The following is a 19,608-nucleotide window of genomic DNA, read 5'->3' on the forward strand; positions in this document are numbered from 1 at the left end:
CCGGCTCACCTCGACCCCCAGCTTGACTCGTTTCCCAATCTTAATGACATTGCCCACTCCCAAGCGCGCGCACTAACCCACCGCGCGGGAGCAAGATTGAGCTCAGACTCTGGGGTTCTCGAGTTTCGGGACACTCTCACTACTTTCAGCGAAATTACTATGCACTATCACCTGGGTAGGAGGACTTATCCTCCCCCTCACTGCAAACTGGCTAGACCTCTGGCGTCCACTTTACGCATGCTTCAGACGCAGTGCTATCCGAACCTGGCCCTTTTTCACATGATCACTCCAGAGGCTTTCAGCTCTACTTGCCCCGACTGTGGGGCTGTTAGCAATCTCGAACACATGCTCTGGCGATGCCCCTCGTTACAGGGACCCAATCGCATCACAGAACAAGAGTGGAGCTCTGCCATCCGGAGCTCGGAATATGCACATCAAACTTGGGCTGTCCAGAGAGCCCACGATGCGGCGGTTAGGCTCGGCCTACCAGTCCCCACGTGGGAGCGGCCCGCAGCTCTGCCCTAGGGCAAAGCGTCTCAGGACCTTGCTATTAAAGTTCTTTGTCTGTCTGTCTGTCTGTCTCGCACTCATCTCGTCGCAATGTCGCAGCGAAAAGAGGGAAGGGGGGGGGGGTGGGGTCATTCTAGATTTTTTTCGAATCTAAGCACACATTCCCCCCCCCTCTCACTTTGGGCATCGCGATCGTGAAAAAAAGGGGGCGCTTAGAATCGAGTAAATACGGTATTAACAATTTTCAATTCAGCGAGATTTGCCAAGTTTACTCCATGAATGAACTCTCTACAGGAACAACAGATAGGACAACATCAAAAGAATTGCATGTCCAGCATACTTGGTAAAGCGCCCATCCAATCACTTGCCTGATGCAAAGCATTGTTAGGAGCAACATTGTTAGAAGTGAGCCTGCTACATGGCGACATACTGGCACTGAGAGCAAACATTTCCAACTCCTTTCACTAAAGTACTTGGCCCATATCATTCATATTTGCAGCAAATGTCCAATCAGAAGTGTTTCAAGATATACGTAACACATTTTGAACTTCATTATATTCATTGGTGCTTTTGCTTTTATTTTATTTATTTAGTACCCACAGCGCCCATTTAGGCATTACAGTAGGGAGCGGGGGGGGGAGGGGTGCAGAAGAAAAAACAAGCATAGAAGTTGCAGGTTTGCATAAATTCGTGTAAGTGAAAAACAGATTATTATACGCCGACACAAAAGCGGATGCTGCATAGTGAAGTGCTGGCGGACCAGCTCAGGGCTGTCCAGAGGGCCCATGTGACGGCAGAGGGGCTCGGCCTCTCTGTACCGACGTGGGAGCGGCCCGCATCAGTCCCAGACTGATCCCTCAGGACCTAAATAAAGTTATTCATACCATACCATACAAAAGCACACAGCCACATTGCATGCAGCCACGTCGGACACAGGCACGTTGCTTTTGTGGCTATTCCTCTCTATACTCGCAGACAACTTCCTAGCTGTGGCAATGAAAGGAAGACTACGGCGGCGGAGTTTCTGCACATGTGCTACTGCGCCAAGTAGTCTACCATATATTGATGGCCCTTTTGGTTTCATACACGTACACCTGCTTCATATTTGCCCAAATGCGGAATAGTAGAGAGGTAATCAAAATTCGACACTCGGTGGTGAATTTTCTTATTTTTCTTTTGTAAATAGGATGTTTACGTTTTCACTTCCCCAGCTTTAAGACACGAATGAGAATTTGCAACTATTTTCTGGAACGCTTTTCATTGTGCATGCTTTTTCTCCATATATCTTTTCCTTCATTGCCACAGGAAGTTGTCCGTGAACATATCTGCCTCAACCACATTTCTATTCGCTCTCTCTTCCATAACTCTTTCTTTTTTTATAGTGCATGCTTAAATTCTGTTCTAGATGTGTGCCAGCAGCCTGGCAAGTGTACGCCCCCGCCGCCTCACTCACCCTTTTTTTACCAGTTCATCACAAGGCCCCTCAAGTCACCCACGGTGGCATAGCTAGGTCGTCTGGCACCCGGGGCCCATAGGTCTTCGGTCACCCCCCCCCCCCCCCCCCTGGATGTAGCCGGCGGAAAGAGGGGTGTCTTCAAACGTATATGACACCCCCCGCCCCACTGGCACCTTGCACCCGGGGCCCACGGACCCCCGGCCCCCCCCTGTTGCTACGCCACTGGTCACCCACATGATCTTTATGAAACATGTGCCATCTTGATTTCTAAAATGTTCTGTCTTTGATTGCAGGGCAGTCTGTAATGGTTAAGGAAGCCACAGCAACTAGCTGCTACTCGTGCAGGTCACGGTACTGGTGCGCATTAGAATGGTATTTAATTTATCCAATCGGTCCCAGGCAAGCAAGGATGTCCCTTCTCTGCAGTTAACTGCAGATAAGAGCCAAATGGCTCTTGTCTTTCTTTTTGTCGCTTGCTCACACTAAGTTCGCTTGTGCCATAGAGCTTACATCTGTGCTTGCTAAATGCAGAGACCACACAAAGTATGACTTTTACGACTTGCAGATGATACGTAGAGAGAAATGGGAAACACATCGACAGCGATTGAGCTTGTGAACTTGCAGTACCTCACCCATAAAATCTTTATACCTTAAAATTTACATCTGTATAGCCCAACTATATTATTTTTATTCCTTCCACTTGATGAGTTGAGCGATGAATGGGTATTAACCCAACGCCAACAAGAAAAAAAAAAAACGTTCGGTAAACAAATGACTATAGATTTCATAATTTGGTGAAGTGTTGCTGCTGCATGTTGCGCGAAACTTCCTCAGACTCGGCGGCGTGGGTCAAAATAAAGCAAGCGCGGAACAGGCCTGGGCCATGCGCTGCCAGCAAAGTGAGCCACCTCGCGCGTTGCTGTTATGTCGACGCACCTCCGCAGCGCTCGTCATGTCGCGCGCCCGCTTGCTTGCTTGAAGAGCGAGCAGCAGAAACGAGGAAGCAGAGCTGCTGACGTCAAGCTACGCAGCGGAGCGCCGTGTAGACGCGTTTCGCATGAGAGAGACGTTTTAAAAATCCAGCAGGAGGTCTCCCCCCAAGGGAGAGTGGCGCCGCATAGATCGAGCGCACGTAGTGGCTCGACCCAACCGCTACCTCGCGCTAAAACCGTACAGCGGTGCGGAACGCAGTAGACGTGTGGAGGCGGTAGCTGGTGCAGCATTGAACGCCTCTTCTTCCAAAGTATGCAATATGTATCTGTTCATTTAATGTGTATTATTCGCCCAACGGCAATTCACACACCTCGTAATCTTACGCTGTGAGTTTGCTACGCCCTCTGCGTTTGTTCCGGTGAGAGCAGACGAGATAGATACGCTGTGTATGCGTCCCGAAGCGGCGCCGTGCGCATGTGCGCCTTTCTCCTATTGGCCGGTGACGACTGCAGCTGACTGCAGCCCCCACGGCGCTGCACGGTTTTTAGTGGGACGGAGAGAGGCCGCAGGGAGGGAGAGGGAGATCAGCGTTGCGAGGAAGAAAAGCGCTCGCGGCTTGCGGCCGGCCACCAGTGCGTCGCGCATCTTCGGACCCCGCGGCAGCGCTTCGCCACACGTTTTGTGGGCACTCCGCGCAAGCAGACGACGCGCGAGCAGACGACACGAGAAAGCGCCGGTACGCAGTGCGTTCCTTGCTAGCTGGTGACGTTACCGTGCAGGAGCCAACAGTCATGGCCGAAGAAGAGCTCTCTGAGAAGTTCGCGCGCCGGGAGGCGATCGAGAGGGGCGAGATCAAGGATCTTAAAGTGAGCGAAGGATTCAACCCTTACATCGAGTTTTCGCGCAAGGAGATCAAGGAGTACGAGAAGCACTTCAAGAAGTGAGTATTTCCAACGTACTACTTTCTTTTACGATTGGAAATGGAAAAAAAATATAAAAACTGTGCTTGGCGTAGATCTGAAAAATACCGTATGCCGTTGCGAGTCCGATTTTTGGGGGGGAGACTGAGCACGTGCGCAGCGAGGGCACGTTTACTGAAGGATGATCGTGCGCGACTGTAGCGACGACGCGTCGGACGACTGCTTGCGGGAGAACCACGCAGATATTCGGTTTGCCCCGGGAAAGCGTGCTCTTACTATTCTATTTTATTTTGGAACCTAAGCTTAGGCTGGCGAAGTGTTGTTTGAACCACTACTTGCTAACGCGCTTCTCAGACGACAGAATTTCAAGGGGTGAATGACGGTGAAGCAAAACGAGAACAAGGTAAAAGCGGGAGCCAATTAACAGTTCGATAAGTGGACTTGTCGAAACGTTGACTCCTGCTTTTACCTTGTTCTCGTTTTGCTCGTCGTCTTGAATTTCCATCTCCCGTCTTCCCCGTGTTTCCCAAGGCGTGAATGAGGAATTCTGCATGCAGTGCAAAGGAAGCATGCTGGTGTCGCTACTGTAGGTGCATGGTAAGTAAATTGCAGGCGCTCGGTATTGCTCGAGTTGGCTAATACGATACTTTGTATTATTATTATTATTATTATTATTATTATTATTATTATTATTATTATTATTAGTTGTTGTTGTTGTGCGTATGTGAAATGGGAGGCAACGCTATGCGTGGTTTGGTAGTACATGTTCTGGAGCTTGCGTTTATGCAAAGACACAGCTGTCCGTCTACGAACCTACATTTTTTGTAAAGTTCTATCTTCTTTTTTAATCAAGAAAATGAAAGCAGGGCGCTAGCCAATCGCAAAGAAAGAGGCCAGTCGGCTGATGTCGGCAATGGGCAGCTAGCCTTAACTTTTCTTTTTTCTATAGAGTATAGACGTAGTACATCTTCTACACGCGATAGATGATTTAGCGTTTCAATAATGTCCTCCGCAATGTCAGCAGAAGCGTGCGTAAACGGCAGCCCGTGCGGGCATTCTACATCGCCTTCTTCCAAGCAACGCCAGTCCTATACAGAAAGCCGTAAAGTTATCTATGACGCAAGTTTTCCAAGACAGCAAAAGAAGAAAAAGACTAGCGAGAAAAAAGAAAGGGAATTAAACGCGCGGGAAAGTAAATTTAGTGCCCGCCACAGGCATGACTGTAACCGCTCTCGCGTAGATGCTTTCCAGGGACGTGATCGGGATTTCTATGTTGTTATCGGACGTCACGCGCTTAGTAATATTTCTCACGAGGAAAGGCGGTGGCCATTCCTGTCCACTTCTGTGCGCTTCAGGGCGTTCGCATTAGCCGAGTATTATAGGCGATGATTCGACGCGAAAGCGAGCTGGTGAGCGAGCCGCTCCAAGTGGGATGAAACACGTGCGTGCCACGGTCGGCGGCGAATGGAGAAGGTGCGTCGTGGAGGCTTGTGCAGTGTACGCTCTACGTGCGTATACTGCACAGCTCAAAATTAGCGTTTGTGTGTGTGTGCATACAGTCGATTAGGAGTGTGCGCGGCCGATAACAGAAATATTTATAACGGAACTGGCAACGCTGCTCATTCCGTCTCCCTATGGCTAATGCTGCACAAGCCTGATTTCACGGCCCCGGCCCGTAACTCTCACGCGCAGGCCGGATCGGCCGGATGAACTCTGCTTGTACAGATGCGTGCCTTATAGATGTCATCGCATAACGAAAGACATTGCACTTTCAGTGAGAATAAAACAATGCCACTTTTTTTTCTTTTTTTTTAGAAACAAGAAAGCACTGGACGTTGTCCGCCTAGCCTCCCACAGAGTGCTTTGATCTATGTACAGCGCCCGCGTGCGATTAGAGGCCTGACTATTAGAGTCATCGGTAAACGGGGCCGTGCCTGGGCCCGCGGCTTCAAGCCCAGCTTGGCGCAGGCCCGAGAGCATCGGGCCTGGGCCCGCTTTATGCCCCGCCGTGGCGGTCGCATGGCGTGCGATGGGAGCGACATGCAAACACTCTCGAAGCCTGCCATGACCCCCGGTGTTTCTCTGACGCGGAACCAATACCCGTGCACTAACCGATTATAATTCCACCAGAAACCGCTTGAATGTCACAGTGCGTTCGCCAGCGCGGATTGGCGCGACATCGCTAACGCACAGAGGCGGCTGCATTTTGCGAGATGGTGTTTGCAGCACCCGTCGAAGTGCGAGCGCCGTTTCCCATTGTCTCGCAGAACCAGCCGTCCCGGGAGTTCCCTGTTATGCTTTATAGGACGTTATGTTATGGTATGCTTATAGGCTGTACCGACGCCGATCTCTCCGCCGGCCGTCGGCAGACTGGCGTCGGTACAGTGTGACCGAAGCGCGGACACGAAGGAAAAAAAAACGCTGTCGCCGACAGTCGGCAGACCGAAACCGGTGTCGGGTCGGCCTAGGGTCAGTGCGCCTTTACGTGTACTCCGCTAGAGTTCTATTCACAAAATAACTGTGTCGCTTCAAGTCAAGCGTGCTATATATATAAACCCGTTTCGGCACCTGCAGGTTTAGTTGACGCATTTGCGATATGTCTCTGTTTATTATTTTATTTTTGCGGAGTTATGGAGTTATAAACTTGGCGTTCTAACTTTCTTAAGTTATTTCTGTGTTTCTTGTCACGCAGTTTTTGTTTAAATATTCTTCACGTCCTAAACAGAAATTCTGTTTCTCTTTTTATAATGCGCCACATTAAAATGTGTTCGATGGTTGGCCAATAACTATGTCGTTTCTGTGTCTGCATGCGAAGAGGAATATCGAAGTTTGGCCCGAACGAAAGCCACAAGCTTTAAATATGGATTGGCAAAGTTAGGCTGCTGAGACTAATCGCGCATAACCGCGCTTTATTCACGCCGAAGCCTGAGCTCTGACGCCCATATATGACACCCATATATATGGCACCCAAGAAGAGACCAATATATGGGTCTCTTCTTGCCGGATCATATGCGGAGGGCGAGCGCTATTGTGTCCTCGCCAACTCTGTCTCTCAAGCTGCTTAATACTGCGCTCCCAATGTCCTTGTTAGGAAGAGCATGGTGTAGTTACACCCCCAGTACACTCAGCACTGCACGCTGGACTTCCGTCACCTCTGACTCACACCGCACTTGGGAAATATAGGTCTGCGTTATTTCAATATTTATGCCTCATTTTGACTGCAACGGAAATGATGCCATGACGTCAAGCCATTTTTATCTGACCCGCATGAATGCCTAGGTGATAAGCAGCTGCTGAGGTCAGTCACTACGGAAAGTGACAAACGCAAGCGTACTAATCTTTTCCTTTTTTCTTTCTTTTTCTTTTAAGAGACTGTTGACCTGAAAGTCGTCACATTGCGGATTATATATGCAGTGGATACAAATGATAAATATGCATCCCGGGTAGTTCGCTTAACAGCTCGTTAAATAAGGAAACTCCAACGACAAGCTTACATAAATGTGAAAGTAACATGAAAAAGTGGGATCACAGAATGCAGATCAGTCACGTATGCAATTGAGTAAGACAGGGCAAGTCACAAAGCAAACGTATTAAACTAGACAATTATACTCAATGCCATAACGCAGAGAAACAGGACAATAACTTGGCTGCAATCTGCACTATATTAATTAACTATAACACTAAGTTTCACTGTAACATCGATTGCCGGAACAAGATGCAATAGAGAACATTCACACTCGCTTAGGGAAACCGATTGGATGACTGCACAAGGTAGTCAGTTCCGATCATCCGCAGTTTGATGTGGAAAAAAATTAACGAGTTAGTGATTGGTTCAAATCGCTCTTTGTGAGAGCTTCTTACGGTTCGAGACGAGTGGTGTTTTAAGTAAAGTCTTAGCTCGAGTGCTCCTATCTAATACATGTAAAAGGAGAATTCGTTTTTCTCGGCAACCACTGCACCAAACTTGACGAGGTTTGTTGCATTTGAAAGACAAACTTAAAATCTAGTGACTGTTGGTTTCAAATTTTTAAATTAGGTCGTCAATTTTTATTAAAAATTGGCAAAAGTCAAAAATTTTCAGAAAACGAAACTATCAAGTTTACAGCCCTGTAACTCAATCGCTAAAATGGATAATACAATTCTGTGAATTGCATATATTAGTACATGTAAAGCGGACAAAATTGATATGTTACACATGAATATAAAAAAATTCAAGCTTTAAATCGAAATTCCGCTTCCAACAGTCACTAGAATTTAACTTTCTCTTTCAAATGCAACAAATTTCATCAAAATCGGTCTAGGGGTTATCTCATAAAAACGTTTTTGCGTTTTACATGTATTTGAATAGGCCGTGTCGGAGTTGGACCCGAGCTAAAGCTTCCTCTTAAGGTGAAGAAACCAATGCATAATTGATACAGAAATTTTCGTCTTGCAATCATTCTCGGCTCGGAAAGCGTAGGAAGTCCAGTTTACATAACGGAACGTTTAAATCTCGGTAATATTAAGTGAGACGCTCTTCTCTGAACCCGGCATCTTTTTGTGCGGGTCTTACGTCACGCTCGCGTATTCCAGCAAAGGGTGCGCAAGGATTAGGTGCGCAGTTCGCCTTTATGGGAGGACGATTTCACTTCCTTCTCAGAAACCACACCTTAATTCTTTTCGGCTTTTGAACTGACGTTATTAAATGTGCGTATGCCAATTCAGATAGGAAGATACAGTGACACCAAAGCATATAATATGGCTCACTCGGGTTAGACGTTGTTCGTTCGTTTCATATCACAATGTGAGCATATTTTTAGTTTTCATAGTCAGTTCTATGTATGAAGTTTTAACAAGATTGGTTTTCATTTTAGTAAGGTCTCGCATGTGCGGAATTTAGTGCAACTTGATCCTCGCGACAGTTTACATACGAGTGAATTAGACAATCGTCTGCAAATAATTATATGCTGTGACCCTCTGTCAAATGTACACAATATGTGCGACCATTTCGTATTGGTAAATTATGTGTTCAGGCATATTCACATGCGTCTCTCGCCCACACAGTAATCCTGCGCTGCGTTATGACTTCTCGTGAGGTTTAATGTCTTGTATCTACAATGTTCGTGATTTCAACATAATAATCAGATAGCGTTAAATAATGATGTCATTCGTTATCTAGTGTTCAAGTGTTAAGGTAGATGAAGATTTCTCTCTTTATTTTTTCATTAAACAAAACAAAAAAGATGAGAGACGCTCCCGATCATGGCAACCGCTGGAGAAAAAGTGACTTAAACTTCATATATTATCGTCAGATGATACACATCATGGTGTACAATAACGGTATATTGCGTTTAATTTCCTGCGTGAGGCACGAACTATTAAACAATTCAACCATTTTTTTTCGGCCGGCGATAGAATGTGGGTAACCTTGCGTGCATAAAGGTACGGTACACGGTACACTTGCATTTGGAAGCAGCTTGGCTGCCCACAAACTGTACCCAAATATACCTTTTATACTTTCTTTCTTTGCTATATTTTACCACAGTAAAAATTAATATTGATCCTTCGGTTACCCGCTCTCTTGGAAGAAACGTGTCCACACATACAATAAATATAAAAAGAAGACTGATTTTAACACATAAGAAAAAAAGAATAAGAAAAGAAAAAAGGGTGGGGTTGTGCTGCATACGTTATCGCCTTCAGAGAAGCTGCTCTACATTCACAACTGTATACAAGCGAACGAAACAAGTGGCAGTGTGAGGAAAGAGAATTGAGGTCTATACAAGCGAGGTGAAAAAAATTCGCAGGGTGGTATTTGTGTATGCAAAGGGGGTGAACGTGGATAAACGGATGACACGCTGGTCCATATATAATCGTAACAGACTAAAATCGATCATTGGCAGGAGTAGCGAGCATCCGCTCTGGTGGGTGTGGCAGTGGCGCACGAACACAAATGACACGTCCTGTTATTCGGAGCTACGTCTCTCGTTGTTGTCGCTTATTTCTTTTGTGGTAAGTGAACGACGGGAAATGTATAGACGTAACGTAGCAACACCAGACAAATGTGGTAGCGAATTCGCCGAGCGACGATACGCCGTGCACGGACCGCACTTCGTAGGCCCGAGCGCCGGAAACCCTCCGGCACGGTCCGGGAGCACGCGGGGGAGCAGCGGCCAACTTCGTCAGCTGTGAGAAAAACGGGAAGCAGCTGCTTGGGCGTCGTGTTCGCGCGAGTCCACGACACTGGCGGTTGGAGCGTGGCAAAGTTTAGTGCCGCGTCATACAGCTGACTCAGTACGCGCGTCAGATGAGCACGTGTGCGCCCGTACGCAGCCATGAGGTGTGTCGTCCGTTTGTGTGCGTGGCACAGGCTGCCGAGGTGCGCGGTCGCGCGTTTTCTATTTGTCGCGCAGCCACGGCCGTCGAGCGACGCTCCCGTTATCGGTCGGATGTTTGCGAAGCCCTCGCCTCCCAGCCGCCCGCGAGGCACACGTGCCAGTGGCTCGCGAATAAAAGACGTCGCGGCTTCCCGCGTCTGCGTCAGCAGCAATGACCATTGCTCGGGCTTGACGCCCGCGCCTGTCGTCGCGCGTTGTCTATATATGTGTGGCAGTATAATGATAGGTATGATGCCGAGAACACTGGGCTGTCTTCGTTGGAACAAAGCCCAGTGACTGTGCATCTGGTGAAAGAATGGGGTTTAACCGTTAAGGAAACCACAGTACACTGCTCTGTAACGATCAAACCGGCGCAGAAATAGAGGGGGCGGGTTCAAGCATATGTGCAGCTGTACGCAAGCACTCTGTTTATAAAGCAGCCCTCAGCCTATACGCAGCTGTACGCAGAACTCCGTTTATATAGCAGCACTGCGGGTGTCACGCTCGCTGGGGAAACGAGCTGACCGCATGCAAGCGGGTACAATATAGAAGAAACGAGACGGAGGTCCGCATGCATTGTGCTACGAGCACCCAAACTGAAGAAGGAAAACCCATGTTTCATTTCACGTATAGCTGCGCAAACTGAACCGTGTTAAAGCTCCCCATGCCCACTGGAGCGTTTTATTGCGAACAACGTCGAGCTCGCACAAGTCACACCATAACTAAAGTGACCGCTATAGCGGATCTGGTTCAACTGTAAACGGCCTGCACGGCCATACCGACGTTTCCGGTCTTTTCTGGCATAGAAACCAGCTCCCAAAATTAGAAGCTATTTTGCCGTTGATCGTTAGATGAACCAGATAATCCTAGTAAACGTCCAGAAACGTACACGTTGAGCGAATTAATCGGCCACATTATGTCGTTTATGCCGGTGACTATTTCCAGTTTCTACCGCGTCCGATTATTTGCTGCCGCACACTTTATATTCCGCAGTAGCGCGATGAATGGAATGGAAGGGGACTTAGTACAACCTTACTGGGGCAAAAGCGATTGTGTGTCGCTTACCACCAAAGTGTTGGCAGGCGACCTTTTGTTGTAACCGCACAACAGGCCTGTCTGCAGCGTTAAAATGTGCGGCCGACGACGAGCCGGTCGAAATATTGGCGCAACGCATCAGGCAAGGGTTGCACACTCGCGGCTCACGTGAACGAAGAGTGAATGCACATTGACAGCAAGAACGCAGAAAAGCATATATGTACGGCGAGGATATCTAAACGCAGATCTCGGACGTTTCGTGTTTATTTTTTTTCTTCGATCTTTTCCTCTTTTTTTTTTTATTAAGAGACATCCTGGGAAAAAGAGGACGAGGAAAGTGGCGGAAATTAGAACAGAGACGATTATATATACGCGCATAGGCGGAGAGTTCTCACTTCTCCGGGGGGGGGGGGGGGGAGATGAATGCTCCTTCTTTTGTAATTAACCTTGGCATGCAGCGCAGAACGGACGGGAAAACGAGCTATAAAATCTTACCATGTGTCTTGTCGTTTGCTTTTGAGAAGAGAAAGCGAACCAAACTTCCTTTGCCGAATCTCACAAATTCGTAGGGCTTCGAGACCACGGGCGTGTAGCAACTGCTATATGGGAAGCGATTTCTATGCTACATGTGTTAAATAAGAACGACGATAACCCCGCCCCGGGAAACTCCGGACAAGGCTCGGGCCCCGGTGCTCCCCCGTAGTCGGCGCCTATGTATACGCGGTTCCAGAAACGGCTTTCTCCTATGCCCCATTTTCTTATCCGAAAAACTCAAGAGGGGCGAACAAGTTATTTGCGGGAATTAAGAAAGAAACCGCGCAATATTAGCGTCCACTGCAACACCGTCACCGATCTCGCAGCGCGGGCATGGAACTCGTTTCTTCGTGTGTACTATCGGCGTCAAATGAAAGTTGAACAGCGGAGCGCGTGGCCCAAGCATAAGCGAAGATATAGTGCGCGCCGTCCAGTCATCACCATTGACAGGCACGCACATCCGATTTGGCCGCACTGCGCGATCCCCCTCTAGTGAGATAACTTCGCTTCTGTCCTGGTTCTTACATTTGAAAGGGAGGATATAAAAAATAGAACGAAGCTAAAATCATGCAGTTTACGGCGAGTCTTGTCACACAGATCGCCGAAGCCACAAGTGCTGTCAGCGCAAATAGCGGTGCGCGAGGTGCAGTTTGCACCGTCATCGCCTGCACCGTGCACCGTCATCGCAAGGTAGATTCGCCCTCGCGGTGCGGGCGATGACGGTGCAAACTGCACCACGCGCACCGCTATTTGCGCTGACAGCACTTGTGGCTTCGGCGGTCTGTGCGACAAGACTCGCCGTAAACTGCATAATTTTAGCTTCGTTCTATTTTTTATATCCTCCCTTTCAAATGTAAGAACCAGGACAGAAGCGAAGTTATCTCACTAGAGGGGGATCGCGCAGTGCGGCCAAATCGGATGTGCGCGCCTGTCAATGGTGATGACTGGACGGCGCGCACTATATCTTCGCTTATGCTTGGGCCACGCGCTCCGCTGTTCAACTTTCATTTGACGCCGATAGTACAGCCGCAGAGCAACGCACTTGCGCTCGGCACTATTCGGAAGATTACGGCGACCTTGATTCCTTTGATTCATCCTGCTCGTCGTCGTCTGCGAGTCCCCTGCCGACTCTGATGGAAACCGGCGCGCGCTGCCATCATTATTATTATTATTACGGTACTCCTTTCTTTTTATCTTCTTTCTTTTTTCTTCGTTTTTTTTTCTTCTTTCGTCTCCACCCACTGTCTGCTCGCCGCGCGGCATGCGCGAGCGCTTCTCCGAGCTAAGTCTGGCTAAAACCACGCAGCGTTGTGCAGGCTTCTTTAGGAAGTGCGCTGTGGCGGTCAGCTGTTCGTACGAGAAAGTGGTGCAATGTTTCCGAAACACGTGCACTGTCATGTTTGTGACCACTCGAAGAGCATTTCATTGTGATGCCGCGCGTTGCAGCGATCGTCTGCCTGCCGTTATCGATAGCAGACGACGTTGCAGACGAACGACGAACGTGCAGGAGAACACAGTGCACGGGAGCGCTGGTTTGCGCAACGCTGCACTTTTCTTTTTTCTTTTTTTTTTTTTTTTTTCGCGAGACGAGGTACGGAACGACCTGGCCGAGCCGGTCGGCGGCTCTCAGAAAATGCCGCGGCGCAGTCGCCGGGATGGAAGTCGCGCGCGCGTACACGCCGCTTCCTCTCGCACCTCTTCGCGAACGTGCGTGAACGCGAATCCTTCCTTCATCAGCTGTTTGGAGAGAGAGAGAGCGTCCTCCGCTTATTATATTACGCGTGCGGCACACAGCTGCTGGTGGCGAGCGAGCAGACCGCATTCCGCCGGCGTCATCCCTGCTTACGGACGCACCTCTGTGTCCCCGTTATGAGTGCGCGCGAAGGAGGGAATGGATCCAAAGAATGGGCGCGTTTCTCGACTTTTTGACGACGGGGAGCCGCAGTCGCCAGCCGTTGTACCTACACTGTGCGGGCACTCGCGCAATCGCTCGACGCACGGACAAAAGGGGAATTCCTTTGTGGTTCGACCGTTTGGTCTGGGGTTGAGTGGGCACAATTTGCCCGATATTTAAGACTTGCGCGCTTACGTGCACGAGCTTTCGACTCTGCGCTGCAGCTGCGACTGTCTGCCCGCCCTTGTCATTCGCGAAGGAGAATCGAGGATGATGATATCGAAGAAAAAGAAAGGAAAATCTCGCGTAAGGTTCACATGCGACACTGTCTACAAATCTCGTACGCCTTCTGCGCCTCGACCGCCCCACAAATGCCGATGACGCCAAGTACGTTCGCCCCGCGAGTGCGACTAATTCCGCGAGGCCTGTGCCGCATCACCGATGTCTAGGTCAGTGTGCCGCGCATCAATTACTATTCGCGAACGCTCGCCTACATGGCCGCGGTCAAATTTGGTGCTCCGCCTGGCTCCGCTTCGCTCGTCCGTCGCAGTGAACAGAGTGTAAAATGAAACCAAATCTTTATTCGAAATTCTGGATTCTCATGTCAGGAGCACGTACAAAATGTCGAACAAAAATGGCTTGACTGGGCCTTATCCCCCTACCACATGCGCACAGTCATGTGAGAAAAAAAAAGCGCATAAAAAAGAAAGCACGCATAAAAACAGATTCAAACAAATATTTGGCAGCAGTGCTGTACATGCAAAAGGAAAACTATCGACGTTTATACAGATAATGATTACAAAAGCAAATACTGCTTTTGTATTGAATGTAGAGGTTTAATAGAGATAGAGGTAAGTATACAGGCAATATAGAGGTAAATATACAGACATAGATCAACATTTACTGTAAAGCGGCTGAGACAAATGTCTAGTACCGCAAGGGGTCCGTCGAAGCAGGTCTGAAAGATGACTGCTCCATCTTTTGTAATTAACCTTGGCATGCAGCGTGACAGCGGACGGGAACACGAGCTATAATATAGCCTGTTCGGCAGCTTTTGCTGCAACCTGTTGGAAACCCGTCAGGTGCGGGATTGTTAATTACTTCGACACGTCATATACGTCGAATGCCACGTAGGATTTTACCATCTGTCTTGCCGTTTGTTTTTGAGAAGAGAAAGCGAACCAAACTTCCTTTGTCGAACCTCACAGATAGGGCTTCGAGACCACGGGCGTGTAGCAACTGCTATATGAGAAGCGATTTCTACGCTACGTCTGTTAAATTAGAACTACAATAACGTATAATATATAAGCGCTCCGTGCAGTGTTCGCGACGCTGCAAGGTTTGCTGCTCGCTGCAAGCACCGGGACAACTTTTCTATTCCAGGCTTGACCGCTCAACCCTGTCCGTCTATTGGGAGAAAACGGGCGCTGTGGGGGAAAGAAGCGTAACGTTGCTGGTTGGCCACTTCGCTACACACATTTCTCGCATACCCACGAACGCTTGCAAAACGATCGTCCGCCGCAGCCAAACGACTCTATGCAGGCAGAGAGAATGACTTATAGCTCGCGAATATCTCGGAGCCGGTTCCTTCTTCCTCGCTATTTCCACTTGGCTTTTTGTGATGGTTGCTCCAAATTCGCCCAGCCATTCTTTCTTTCCCTTTTTGCCACCGCCGTTCTTGCGCGGCCCTTTGAGATAGCGCAGAATGAATGTCTGGCACACACAATAAGTGCGTGCGCTGTATTGCAGTCAGCCTGTGTACGAACGGCCGGCGACGCCGGCGTACCCGCGAGTTCTTGCGCACGATCCGCCAATTTGCCGCTGTACTGCGCTACGAGGATGTTTCGTCTCATCGCGCTCGGCAACAACGGCGCTGTGCCCCGGTCGCCTGCTGTATGGCACTTGTCAAACAGCCGCTGCTCACGCGAACGAAGCTGTTGCGCGCGCCGTCTTCTCTATAAGGCGGGAACGATCGCTCTGCTCATCCTTCAGCACCACTGCCGGAGAAGCGATTGAACCCCGCCGCAAATCAGAAGTCTGCACCCGCTGTGCGCATATTCCTCCGCGTTGGTCTCGTATTTGTTTGCACGTCCTCTGCCGCCGTTGTGTATTTCCGACTCGCTCCCTGCAGCTTTTTTTTTTTTTCTTGCAACACTGCGGCGGTATAGTAAAACGATGCAATGTTCAATTCAGTCTCGAAAGCCAGCAAGCGCCAGGTGCTGGCGTTCGTATACGACAAGCGAACCTTCCACAGGCGGCGTTGCAGCGATGCAGCTGTAACTCGAGGAGCGCAAACCTCCTTGAGACCGCACCACACCGCCAAGCTAGGTGCATGACCGAAAAGATGCGTAGCCAACTTTTCGATCATGCGCAAAGCTCGGGAGCGCCTCCTTGAGTCAGCTACAATTATGCCACAGGTGAAGTGACCCGCTAACTTTTGAAAAACGGTGTACTCTCTGCGCTGAAAGGAAACATGGTTATGTGTTGTAAGCAAAGTGCGGCGTACGTGATCCGTAACGGGACGCGACATTTTTAAGGAGGGGCTCACCCCCCCCCCCCCCTCGGCGAGTCAACTGTAGCACTGCGGCACCCACTCGACAAGCGCTGGAAGTGCTTTTTATGACCCTGCAGTGGTGCCTTGTGCGGGGCAATTCTAATTCCAAATTTTCGATTAATGATTGAATTGCGATCAATCGGTTGATGTGGCATAAGCAAAACTATAGGATAGCAGGTATACACACACACAAACAGGGTGGCTGTCGAGACCGATTTCACCTCGACACGTCTAATCGTCTTCCTGTGACTTTGGCGCCACTCTTGGTTGCGCTGTAACAATATGTTGTCATATATATGTATGTATGAGCACGTGTGAACGGCCCTATATGACTCCCCCCCCTACACCGAAGGGCGACATTATAAGCCCTGGCCAAGCGCGTCACTTACTCAAGAAACGACGTCACCCGTTGCTGCGGTGATTGCGGTGCTCATCACGGAGCAGCGGGTTCGATTCCCGGCGGTCGCATTCCCGCGAATTAAGGCAGATTGAAAAAAAAAAATGCTAAAGAACCGTTGGTAATGAATCCGGAGCACACCCCCCCCCCCCCCCCCCGCCCCCGTCCCCCCCACTATGAATGCGGCTTGTTTCGTGTAGCCCCTATATCGACCCATAATAAACCAACAACGTTTTCCTTGAAATATTGCATCGAATCTCCGGAGACATTGAAACTTTTTGACATTCGTTATTCAGCAGAAGGAGCTTGTACGCGTCACATCGCAGTAAAAACAACATTACGGTTGACCGTTGCTCGCAGTGTGCTTCACTTTCCGCGGAAGCTCGCAAACGACAAGGTGAGCCCTCGAACAGGAACCGAACAGCCCCGAGTGGCTCCCGGTTGCTACTCAGATTAGCTCGATATTTACGAAAAACTTATCCCGAACACCTCCGACACCCTGTCTGGCGTGAAATTTGTCTCCCCGAGTAGACCGATTGACTGCTCTGCCGAAGGTAAAACGATGACCAACATTTTCGTGTCAACTTATTTGATTGGCAAGAAATTAAGGAGAACGACTGCAAACTGTCTAGTGGTTGCTGATATATACCATTTATGTGGTGCCGTGCTCACTATGTGGCCAGGCATATAGTGTTAGTGTTACTTAACAACTATCTTGCAGATTTCCTTAGATCTTCCGTGTTCATTCTTTGTATTTTCCTGACCGCAGGATAATCAGCCGCGTTTCCGTTCGGCCGATGCGCAGCCGGCTCGAAACTTGCGCAGTCTTTCAACTCGACACCGAGCGCGCCAGAACCCGTTGTCGACCGTTCTCCACCGGTGCTCCGAATAAAATGAAACGCGGAACTGCGCACGCTCGTCGGCCCAAAGCGAGCGGGGCAAGCCCTCCGAAACTGCCGACGTGGCCGCACCGAGGGTCCCGCAGGACTCGCGTCCAGGCATTCGGATCGATGCGGCCTCTCCGGAGAAGCGCTCCCAACCTTTCGCCTGCCGGGCGCATGACGACGACCTTGTGTTCGAAAACCGCGGCTGGCTTGCGGACGAGGTGAAGGACGAGCTGCCCCCGGCGCGTTCGTGGCCGCTCGCCACGGCAGCTGCGCCGCGCGCGTTATTGGCCTCTCGGGTCTTTGGAAAATAGGATGATGCCCGTCAGGTATGCCCAGATCATAACCAAAGCAAACGAGGCATGCACATTTTACTTATCCCAATCTCTGAGTCCCAAGGAAACAGTATCTGCATTACGTCGTTCTCCAAGTAATCATCGCACTTCGATTTCGAATCAATCAATCAATCGGTTGCTCTGAAAAGCTATCAATGCCAGATTCGGAGTGCAGCCCTCAACTTCAAGTTGCATTCATAGGCTGAGAAGATAACCGGCTTCATCGCGGTGTCCCTGGTCAGTATACACTCTTGCTCAGGGTCGTATATACATGTACAGCCAGTTTGGAGAAATATCGATTACACTGGTCGAAAGTTATTGAGATGAACCCCTAAATCCCTTTATGAACGTAATCGAGAGCGTTATGAAAGTGTGTTACCGGCAGCGGGCAGAGAAAGTGATGATATAATAATGGTAGCAGCCGAAGCTATACTTCAAACAGTGGCGACAGTGCGCGTGGATATTTGCTGTGTGTTCATTCGTTCCTACTTTCGATCAAAACGAATAGCAAATTTGAATGGATGGATGAAAACATGAATGGCAACCGCAACGTTGGCCGCATTCGTGGAAAGTTGTAAATTTTCGTAATGTTATTTCGTATAGTTGCAACCTAGAGTAATTGACGTATAATACGTTCAGTTTCTATCAAACCTGCTTGAAGCCACTGCGCGCGTGATCAGACCTGCTGGCAGCAGTGCGCGTCACAGCGCTAGTCACGTCTTAGCACACGGCCCGGGGACGAACATCGTGTCATTTCTTGTTTGCTTGTTTGATCGTTTGTTTGTTTCGTTGACGGCATGGTAGGTTACAACTGGCCGAACGTGCAAGCGAGTGGATTGATTAATGCGCCTTTATTCTCGCTTACTGACACTCGTATGCACAGCTATAGTTATGCTTGATAATAATATACGGACAATTCCTGATACCGCTTTGGAGAGTTCTCCCTCTACAGTGGTGCTTTTGACTGCGTACTCTGAAGGAGGTCCGTCTGCTGTTAATGGAAGGCTTTGGAAACAATGTTTGGCGAGTGCAACAACGAAGTGAAAGCGCGCAATTCGGGCTCTCATCTTTCATGCATGGGACACGGGCACCTTCAGCCGGCCACGATAGTTTATGGGACACGGGTTCCGAGACGACTCACCTGAGATCTCGCTCTGTTACGACACGCTTCTAATTTAATGATTCACTCTGTGTAGGTTGCACCGGGTGATACACACTGAAACTTTGAATTCGACGTCACGTGCCTATAGGCGTCGCGGGAACTAAGCATGTTTCTTTTGTTGCAAGCTTTCGTGGTGGGCGCGTGGGCACGGGCATCCGTGCAGCCTTCGCGACAGCACCGACACAGTGTCTGCGAAACTGGGCCCCCGGCGTGCGTGCCTCTGTAGAGGCCGCGGTTCGGCGAAGGCCGGCCCGTTCTCGGGAGCTCGCCCACGTGCTCTTGAGTGCAGCCAGGTTTATGGCGTTCACGGCTCGCTGGTCGCGGGATTCATTAGCGCACGCCCTCGTGGCAATTAGCACCGATGAGCTGGTACGATTCGAGCTATACGCGCTACAGATCAAGGTTGCGGCTCTTCTCGCTTCGCTCTGCACGCCGAGCGTGCAAAGTTCAAGCACGCTGCAAGCCAAGGACGGCTGACGAAAGCTGCGACGAGAAGTCGTGACGCCAGAACGCTGATCGCGATGGCCGACAGAATATTGCTCACGGCTGTGAAACGCATTCTGTTAAACAGCGCTGCAGTGCGTTTGCCTAAGGTGTGGGTGCAGCCAGCGTGTACACGGGGTGTCGTCCCACGTAAC

At 49.5% G+C, this 19,608-nt stretch overlaps 1 protein-coding gene across 1 annotated transcript in view; it reads left to right on the forward strand.

Annotated features, from left to right (window-relative positions):
- Nucleotides 1-3,491: 3,491 nt before the first annotated feature.
- Nucleotides 3,492-19,608, forward strand: part of Swip-1 (EF-hand domain-containing protein D2 homolog Swip-1) — a 91,709-nt gene continuing 75,592 nt past the window's right edge. Inside the window, exon 1 of the mRNA XM_065435334.2 lies at nt 3,492-3,839. Coding sequence (XP_065291406.1) covers nt 3,691-3,839 — 149 coding nt within the window. The 5' untranslated portion in view covers nt 3,492-3,690. The remainder of the gene's footprint in view (nt 3,840-19,608) is intronic.

The sequence above is a fragment of the Dermacentor albipictus genome, chromosome 2, assembly GCF_038994185.2.
Source record: "Dermacentor albipictus isolate Rhodes 1998 colony chromosome 2, USDA_Dalb.pri_finalv2, whole genome shotgun sequence".
Classification (NCBI taxonomy): Eukaryota; Metazoa; Arthropoda; class Arachnida; order Ixodida; family Ixodidae; genus Dermacentor; species Dermacentor albipictus.